The 10508-nt window shown below is 37.3% G+C and overlaps 1 protein-coding gene across 1 annotated transcript; it reads right to left on the bottom strand.

Moving 5' to 3' along the window:
• Positions 1-499: 499 nt before the first annotated feature.
• Positions 500-1859, bottom strand: LOC137577549 (leucine-rich repeat-containing protein 34). Its single transcript, XM_068291042.1, has 2 exons — positions 1392-1859; positions 500-1336 (listed from the first exon to the last, which is right to left on the bottom strand). Exons 1-2 carry the CDS (start codon positions 1816-1818, stop codon positions 594-596), a joined length of 1170 nt encoding a protein of 389 aa, XP_068147143.1. The 5' UTR covers positions 1819-1859; the 3' UTR covers positions 500-593.
• Between the last annotated feature and the right edge of the window lie 8649 nt (positions 1860-10508).

Here is a 10508-nt window from a genome sequence, read left to right as displayed (position 1 = left end):
GCTTTCGTTTTGTAACGCCCAAAAGCTTTTTAAAGGATACAAAAAAGGAAGCAAAACCGAAATGTAAAAACTTAAAATTTAGAAATATTTAAGATTTTATCGAATCAATCAAGAAAGTTATTTGGAAATGAGTTTCGGGTATAGGAAAAGAAACTGAAATAGACAGGACTTTGAATTAAAAGTAAAGATTACCTTTAATTGGTAATAGGTTAAACGGTTAATGGCTTTGAAAAATAATAGGAATCATCTAGAATCGATCAGAGTTTAAATTTCATGTAAATTATTTCGGTAATAGAATTGTCTAGACTTCAAAATAAAAGAATGAATTGTAATAAGTAACTTTTTTCGGTAATTTTAATACTTGAACAGAACTAAGTTAAGAACAAGTAAGTCCTTCTTAGTTATTAGTATCAGTAAAGTCGTTTTGGTGAGGTAATTATCTTCTAAAAGGATAAAAACTAACTATTATTAAGAAAAAGTTTCTGACAAATATTACCTATTTTGGTAACATCAAGAGATTTTTACTTGGTGGGTTGGGTTAGAACATTAAAATGCTTTCAAAACAAAATCTAAGTTTAGTTAATTAACTGAAACTAACGCCAAGGCACTACACGATAGTCATTGAGATCTTCATCAAAGGTATAACTAACATCAATTCCCTCATGCAAAACCACTTCGGAGTCAAGCAAACGCCTCAAAATCATGGCCGTGCGTGCATCAAAGCGATTTCCATAAATACTCAGACGCTTCATTTTGCAGGGCTTCTTTAGAGTGAGGAGTATTAGATTAATGGCCTCCGCCCCGATTTCGTTATAATTGATATACAAATGCTGAAGCAAGCGACAGGAACTCAAATACTTGGCAATCCATTCACCGCCGTGTGTGCCAATGGAATTGCAGCTTATATCCAAATGCTCCAAACGGACACCGTGGGCGAGGTTTCGCATTAGATAGAGAGTGCCATCCGATGCAATCACATTGCTGGCCAAATTGAGTTTACGCAAGACGCTTTGCTTAGAGCCCACATACTCGCCAATGACCTCCATGTCCTGGGCACTAAACTCACATTGCTGCATGGTCAGCTCCACAAGGCCATTTTGCATTAACAACGAGCCGATAATTGAGACCATTTTCTCGGTATCCAAACTTAGATGAAGACCCAACAGACGGCTGGCATTCAGGCAACGCACTGTCTTTGATTTGTAGACTCCATCGGCAATCATACAAAAATTATATTGAGTCAAACTGCAATGATTGACATTGAGGGAGAGCAATGTTTCACTGGCCAGCAGAAACTCACGTAGCATACCGACATCCAAATCAGATAGAGGTGTGCCTAGAGTTACAATAAGGATGAGATCAGAGCAGAAGGAATGTGGGGTTGCACTCACCCTCCAGACTCAGTTCCGTCACTTTCCATACTGACGCACTGAGACGCATCATCACAAAGAATTCAAATGGCAATTTCATAAGTTTCAACTCAATCTGCATTACGTTCCGAAGTGCACGAACGAGTTCCCTCATGGATCTGGTTTCGCAATTGCTTATCACAATACTCGAAATGGATACCGAATGCATTTTATGACATTCTGTTAGATATCTCACAATAACACGAAAATCACGTAGGCAATGATATTTTCGATTCATACGCTCCTCAAAGTCTAAGCGACGAAATTGAAAATTCTTATAAGGCCGCTTGTCGTACTCACGCTGCCAACAGTGAAGCAACAATGTGGTGAACTTGCGCTCCGGCGCAGGAGGCGGCTTGGGGCATGAGGATGGATTATAATCACAAGGTAAGCCAACATCGCACATCATTTTTGATAATTATTCTTAAGTATTTTGACAATTTTGAACTAAACTACTGAGTGAAACTAAACGAGCAACTGACTTTCTCGTGACATTAAACAGAGAGCAACTTTTCGAACTCAGCCAAAAAGTATGCAAGCTAAAAGACAGCCCCAGATTAGGTCATCTATTTGTACACTGAACAAAAATAAAAAGCAAAGCAATGAGGTTGTAATTTAATAAATTAAGTAGTATGAACTTATTTTTATTTACAAATTAAAATTATTTCAAATTTCTATCAAAAGTTAACAATTTTTTTAACTTTTCCTAGATTAACAATATACTTTTTTATGGAAATATGTTGTAGAATTTAAATGTAGATAAATATTTAAATGGTCTCAAGTAGTATGTTTATTTTAAAACTTTTCCTCCTCCAAATCTTTCATAGAATTTATAAAATTTAATAAACTTTTTGTTGATTTTATGGAAGATTTTGAGGAGGAAAAAATGTGGCTTCAAATATTTTTGAATATTTTTTGAATAAAATATATTTCTTGGAGTGATATTTTCTTTATTTAATGCCAAAGCCCAAGCAGCTATTACAGTTTTTTTTTTTTTTTTTTTTGTAGGATTGTCTTGTTTTATTTGTTATTTACGTAAAACTTTCTTTTTCACATATATTATATAGGACTCAATTTGGTTATGAATAATAACTATATATAGGTACAGTAGTACATAGACTACTTGCTCTTTCCCTTCCTGTAGACGTGGCCCACTTTTTTGCTTGTGCAGAAAGTTTTCTGTTTTTTTTTATGGGTTGGTAAACTGAGTCAATTAAATGCTGTCATATTCATGCCGTCAAAAAGTTTGATTTGAATTGCAACACTTTTTTTTCGCTTTCCAACTTTGCCAATTTGGCATTCATGGTATACAGAGACTCAGTTACATATAGGTAGACCGCAATTCTGTTGTATAGTGTGGCATAGTGTGTTTTCATTAGCATAGTTAGCAGAAAACTTTCAGCATACATTTAAGGGTAAAATTACCATAAACGATATTTCATTCATTTATATGTCATCGACATGGACAGGGAGACCAGACCTAGACGGGACCAGACTGGAAACTGAAGTAGGTAGTTGACAGACTGGAGCTACTGTTGCTTCACAATGAATGTAAAATTCATTGTCAACCACGTGGTCTTGTAGTCTATGCACTTTATTTGTTTGCTACACAGTTGACGTGCTGGCACGCGCCGTTTTGCCTGTCCTATAAATAAAATCTCCAAAGTCAGGAAGGAAAGGAAAGGAAACAATTCAAACAGCCAGCCCAGGCAGACCAGCCAGCCAACCAGTCGACGACGTTGTCATCATCATCAGAAACATCATCATCGTTGTCCTCGTTATGCACGTAGTCATTCGGAGAATGCTGCCGGGTATGAGAGATATTTAAGCCATTTAAGGTCCGAGGATGCATCTTCATTTATTTGATGATGGCCTTTTTGATTTGCCTGAAATGCCAGGAAATTAACTCTAGAAAGACTCCAGACAAACAACTTGAATTCTGACTCGGACTTGGTCTCGGACTCGAGTCCAATCCAGTTCAGTCCTCTGTTCAGTCTATTAGCTGCATGTGAGTGTGTGTGTGTTTGTGTGTGGACAACAACAGGTGCCCATATGTGATGATGGACTAGGAATCGGAAAATAATTTTTCACTTTTACTACTTTTGAGTTTTTTTTTTTTCTGCGGTATTTCCACTTGGTCAAGAGACATATTGACATAAAGGAGAACAAAATCACTACCACAGAGAAAGGAATAACTAGGTAAATTAATTTATTCTACATCTTTATCAAAATGTTATTGCCAAACAAATTGAATTTTGTTTTGCCATCGTTTACCTTGTGCTTAGTCATCAAAAAATTTTCTTCTTTGGAAACAGATAATTAAAAAACGAAATGAAAAAAAGAAGAAATATGGTAAAACCTGCAGACAGACAGACAGAGTAATAATTGCTAGCCGTCTCTCTCTCTCTCTGTCTGTCTCACTCCTCCTCCATTCCATTCCCATTGCCCATTCCCCATTGCCATTGCCATCTCAGCTTACAGTTTACAGACTTGGCCACAGACTTGGTCTGTTGGCCTCTCTGTGCATATCATTTAAAGTGTGAAACGGCTGCAGTGCGCCGTAGCAGAGCAAAACTATTTATCTGTCTGGTCTGCCTTATTCACCTGCCATATCGGGGATGCAGGCGCTGAATGCATCACTTAAGGACCAGCACCAGCAGCAGCAGCAACATCATTGACATGCAACGGCCTCCAGACAAACAGCAGACATGCGGCTGCTGCACTTGTCTCTTCTCGTGATGGTGGTGGAGAGTGGGGGGGCTGGGAATGGGAATTGAAATGGGGATGGGTCAGCCCAACTCTACAACCCCAAAACCAAAAACGAAAACCAAAACCAAAACCCGAACGCATTCATTGTCAATTTTGACAATCAACAACAGCAAAAGAACGGCAACAACATTTACTTGGCCTGTGGATGTCTCGACTGCGAAAAGTGCGACGATCTGTCTGGCTCATGGGGTCTGAGTCTGGACTGGGCCTGTTCCCAGTTCCCTGCACCAGCCACCATCAACCAGAAGCAACAGCAGCAGCAACACAGAAGCCAAACGACGGCACGCGAAAGACCTAAAAACCAAAAACAAAAAATACGACAACAGCAAAATTAAAGTAAAACGAAAACTAATAATAAGAAGGCAAAAAGAGGCAATCAACAATTTTTCTTCCCAACTTTTAAATGCTCTTTCGAATGATTCAAACTATACAAATAAACTAAAAAGTTTCTGATGGCAATGTTTGAAATTTACCTCTGAATTGTGTTGAAAAAGTTTACATTACAAAGAATTGCAATATTATTATTAGATTGGAAACACTTAACTTCAATACAAGTCCTGCAAATTCTTAAAACCAGCAAGTCCTTAGATAGTTCATCTCTTAATTCAGAACTCAGACCTTTCTGTATTGAAATAAATTGTTATAATAATAGTTAGCTTGTCCTTTTTCATAAGGTATCTTCCACACTTGAGATGAAAGGTTACATAAAATCAAGGCTCTCCTTATGTAATAGATTTTATGTGAAAGCCTTGAAATATGTAGATCATATATGTAGTAATAAAGGAGTTGATAAAACATCATTCTTAAGGAAGGATCCTTTGCATATGTGGTTGTAACCAATTCTTTCAATAAATTTAGGATACCTTTTTCGGGGCGGATAGAGTATCAAGAGCAACAGCAGCTGCACGAACGCAATGAACGGTAGCCGGCCGGTAACCGGCCGGTAGCCAGCGGGCAGACAACAACAATAACAAATTGGCTCCTGGTCTTTGCATTCCACATGCAATCTGAGACAACAATCACGACAACTGCATTCGGGCGGCGGTTGCACCAGCCACCAGCCACCAAGCACCAAGCAACCAACCAGTCAGCCCAACAGCAGCACAGCAAAGCCCAACCAAGCACCTACAGAAGTCAGTGTCAGTAGCAGCAGCAGCAACAACATTGGCAACACCCCCGGACTGGGTCTGGGATGGAGATTGGGAATGGGACTGGGGCTGGGACTGGGACTGGTCGGTCGGTCGGTTGGTCTGCAACGTCTGGTTCGCTGTCGATGTATTTTTAATAGACCTCACCTTTTCCCCCCTCCACTTCCTTCACTTACTCTCTCTCTCTCTTTCTCTCTCTTCCTTCCCTTTTCCCACTCTTTTGGGGTCTTTGCTGATCTCATGCATTCTGCCTACTATACCTCTGTCGCCTCTAGTCGTAAAGGGGGAACGTTCAAGACCAAGTCAAGGCACAATTATGTTAATTACGTGTTATATTGATGCTTAAATAAATTTTTGGTACTTGCACTTGGCTGGCATGAAAATGCATACATAATTAATGAAAAATCCGCAGAATACACTGGGCGTATTGTATATAGAATGTATGTAGTATTATTCAACAGGCAGCAGGTAGGTTCCCCGATAGTCGGTTATTATGCAATTTGTCCCATACACATAAATATCAACTTCAACTTTGTTGCACCTAAATATCATCATAATAGATTATCAAACCTTTTATAGTTAATGATATTTTGTTTGTTGATTGGTTCAATCACCCCATTGGCCATCCCCCTTACTACATATAAGCCTATTTGTCCGATAAGAGGCGAATCATTATCATCACAGTCATTATCGGTTCTTAGTTCGAATGTTCAAATAGTTCAAACTTTGGATGAATATGACACAATAAACTATTTATAGATTCGGATTAATGGCTTGCAAATCAATTGAAACTATTAGTACGAACCGGAAAACATGTTCTTTCCCCCAATCAAGTACTAAGACTTTAATTGCTTTTTATAACTTATAAAATATTTAATTTCCGTTAGATTGGAGTGTTGTTATTGTGTTTAAGTGGCTTAAAGTCGATCTAACTGATCAGAAGTCCCTAATTTATTGTTTTAGTCATCTAACTAATAGGTAAAAGTTAGTCGCTTTACTTAAGTTTTGATCAAGTGTTTTACTTTGTCGCTAAGTCACTTAAAAATCAATTGCTTTTCAAACCTTTACTCCACGCCACACCATATGGTTTTTCTTGAGCCCACTCAAAACAACCTTGGCCACAAAAAATTCTTATCAATATGGGCGCCAAACAGTAGCCAAAACAAAAATTACTTATTATGCTCCCGCTACCTGCTCTGATTTCAACCAGGTGGACGAAACACCTACGCAAAAGTGACAAAGTGGTAAATAAATGTATTTATATATTATTTTAAAGTGCTTTCTTCCACGTGTTGTTTTGGTTCCCTTTTTGTATAGTTAAAATTTAAGTTTTTATTAAGCGCAATTGCCGCCGCCTCAGCGTCAGTCTCAGTCGATTTAAAATTAACTCTTAACTCTTAACTGGCACGAGCGTGTCAGGCATTCGAGGAGGGTCCAAAAATGAAATGACTAAAATTAGAATTAAGCATGCACATTCTATGTTGACAATTGTCTCCAACTAGATCAAAAGAAATACATATCCAACCCATGTCAAAGAGATGGGTATGTTGCGTAAAATACCCTGTAAAGGAAAGGGTAACAGAGAACCAATCGAGTCGAATCGAATGTAAACTGTCTTTCCATGTGAAAACGGTTATAGAACTTTCTTCGTTAGTCCTAAGAAACTTTCTTGGGTACGTGAGAGTAGCGGATATGTTAACTCCCGCAAAAAGGTCCTAATCCTATAATCTCTTTCTCTCCTATTGCTGATCGGGATAGAGATTCTTGCACAGACTTGACTTATGCTCAGCTCTATATATGTGTATATACCTTCCTTGGACTGCATCTGAAGGGTATTACAATGCCAATTATGCGACGCGACAGACGTGACAAGAAGAAGAACAAAAAGAAAATATTCTAGGCCTTGAAATTGAATAGAAAATCGAAAGCTTCTTTTAGTTTTTGACTCACAATTTGGCATTCCAATTGCCATAGTCTGGCAATTGTTTTTTTTGTTTGGTCTGTGTTTGTGTTTTGTTGACGATTTATAAAGTGGGACAAATTCTATGCAAATATGTCGCATACACGAGTCAGTCAGTCAGTCAGACAGGCAGTCACTCTGTCAATCCAGTCAGTCCAATAAATAAACATTATTATATAAAGTCGTCTGAAAAGAACTTCTCGTGCGCCTCTTTATCTCTCTGGCCACATATTTTTTTTCGTATATTTTTGAGATTATGATGCGATTGCAACTTTGCATAACCGACGTCGTCTGCGCTCACAGATACAAATACAGATCCGAATCCAGATTCCGATCCCATCCCTCGTGCCATTGCTTAGCTTAAACGTTGTGTAGACATACAAAATACATATCAGATGAGACACAGACACGGTGAGAAATCCAGACTTTTTTCTCATTTTGTGTGTGTTTTTTTTTTTTTTTGTGTTAAGTGCTTCAAATTATACAATGATTTTGAAATTCAATTTTGATCCAGACAGCCAAAAAAAAAAAAAACAAAAATCACAAAAAAAATAACAGAGCCACAAAAAAAAGTCAACGTTGATGATGATGATGATAAGCTTGTTGAATGAAAGTAAATAAATAAATATATCAAGAACGTCCTTGAAAAAATGCCAGATCTTGATTTCCGTATGCAAACATTTTCATAACACAGAAAGTACCGTTGAAATTGTGCTAACGAAATGTATTGCAAATGGGAAAGAGATAAGAGATTGCCACTTGATCTTCTTTCTCAACACTGGTTTTCTTGACCAACACCAAAGATAAGAGTTGCGACAAAGCGAAACTATCCTAAAATGACGTATTGTTTCAAAAATGAGGACTTATCGCGTATAACAAGTAAATTCTATAGACCACGCGATTGATTTTATCAAATTATGGCCATAAACATAGAGATTAGAGGCCAAAAAAATTACGTTCTCGCTTGTCTAGAAAAGTGTGCTACTGATCAAATAAGACTGTTAAGCAGTCGCACATTAAAACAGCTATTCAAAGGGCCAATTTACTATAAGTGTTAAGTGTAGACAAATAGCTGGGTGGCCCAATGATAAAGCAACTGATTTCAGAAGTTATTTTAGGGGGTTTCAGATACTACGTATAAGATGATAATGCAAATTTATGTAACACCGTTGAATAGAGTTGCCACAGATAGATCTTATAAACTCCTTCTCAACACTCAACACTAGAGAGTTGACACAAAGCGAAACTAGTAAATTAAACTAAAACTCTGTTAAATGTCTTGATAATTTAAAAACATGAGCTTATCACAGATAATCATTGAATTCTATGGAAGAAGAAGTCATTTTCTTTGAAATTTATATATAAATGACCATTTAAATAACATTGGGATGGCAAACAATAAGTAACTTTTACTAAAAAGACGCTACACCTATTGTACCAGGCACCAATTCTCACAAACGCACTTCATAATAGATTATATCCGCCGAAAAATCTTTTTTATTCATCTTAATCAAAACCCAAAAACGATGTACGCACTATCTAATTCACATATTCCACGCACGTACGCAAAATTCGCAATAGTGAGCTTGGATGATCTTGCAGCTTTGAGGTCCTAGGAGCTTGACGAACACGCGTGACCCTACTCAAAGTCAAATACGTATGAAGAGTCAATTTAGATATGGTGAACTAATGAGGAAATTTTGCCAAATTTCTAGTGTGGAAACACAGACGACGAATTTGTGATAACAAAAGTGCCTGCAACTATATTAGACATCAAAACAATTTGATTATACTCCAACTACATACCATAAATAAAAATCACTTCAGATTTATCTAATCATCTACGCACCCCAACCCAAAATGGCTTTAACCAAATGTTACCATTAATGAGGAGTGACAATATACATACGAGTGAGTACATGGGAGTATGAATAGTATTTTTAAATCAGGTGCAAAGCAATTCACTTAAAAATACAAAGTCCTCTCTCTAAGTATAGTTTGTGGAATGAAGAAAACTGATAATTTTTTACCCACTATAGTTTAGGGTTATCTATTTTACTATGGCTTTATCTATAAAAATGAATGTGTACATACACCCTTTACCTTTAGTTCGAAATACAACTAGGCAATTACCTACCTCTATGCTGGCTAGGTTACGACGCCCCGCAAAGAACACAGAATACTCGACGAGGTGAAGAAAAGAAATCTCACTTTCTTTGACATTTTACGATAAGGGTACGCACGTCCACCTATCAAACACTCACACACACACACGCACACACATACTCGTACGCACACTCATACATAACGCTTGCTGATGATGTTGACAGCGACATGCCAAAGCCAAAGCCAAAGCGCCCAAAACACTTTAAACACACACACGTAAATACTCATACGCCCAGTGTGAGAGTATGACAACAACAACAATAACATTGGCAATGCCTCTGCCTCTGCTGCCGACGACGACGCAGATCCTCAAGCAGCCCGCTGCTACAGCAGCAGGCAGCACGTTGTTGATTGGTCGGCTGGCCAGTAAAGCAGCACCGAACCGAACGCATATCCGAACTATCAGCCCCGAAGCTCAGGCGACCGGCATACACTGCAAATGTGAATTGTCCACGAAAGCAAGCAATGCATCTTGTCGCAGGGGAGACAAATGAACTATAAGATGACAAAATATTATTAATTTAATAAGAAAATGGTTAATATTTGTTCTTTTATGATTAATTAAAGAAATAAATAAACAATTTCAAGTATTAAATATAGCATTTAGGGAGAACAAAACGAAAACAAAAAAACAATGATAGCAGCAATACCAAAATTTCTCACGTTTCAGTGCCCCAAGGTATGCAATGGACATCGAGAAAACCTTAATACCTTATTAATTGCCTTTCTTTTTCAAAATTAAACACTGTGACATCTAAATATTTGTCAATACATTAAATTCAAGGAAAACAATTAAATAAATAATGCTGACTGCAAATAAACAAACCTTACATCTCATTAAAGCGCCTCAAGGTATGCTATAGAAATATGGGAAACCTTAAGAATCTATTAATTGCTTTGTCCTTCGTAATAAGGCAGTGCAACAACTTATTAGATGTCTAGAAATTAAATATTTGAACTTAATTCGCCCAGAGTACGATAATTATAAATTGTTCTTCATTAAAATGCCCTAAGATATGCTATAGACATTTATAAAATCTTAGAAAACTTGCTAAT

The sequence above is a fragment of the Drosophila tropicalis genome, unplaced genomic scaffold (genome assembly GCF_018151085.1).
Source record: "Drosophila tropicalis isolate 14030-0801.00 unplaced genomic scaffold, ASM1815108v1 contig_593, whole genome shotgun sequence".
NCBI lineage: Eukaryota > Metazoa > Arthropoda > Insecta > Diptera > Drosophilidae > Drosophila > Drosophila tropicalis.
Note: the sequence above shows the minus strand (reverse complement) of the source record. Positions and strands in the feature narration are given on the sequence as shown.

What these genes read in the sequence shown, in the direction of transcription:
- LOC137577549 (XM_068291042.1), bottom strand. Translation starts at nt 1,818, where the DNA reads ATGATGTGCGATGTTGGCTTACCTTGTGATTATAATCCATCCTCATGC. An exon ending in GACGGAACTGAGTCTGGAGG is followed by an intron (nt 1,337 to 1,391) that starts GTGAGTGCAACC and finishes TTGTAACTCTAG; the next exon opens with GCACACCTCTATCTGATTTG.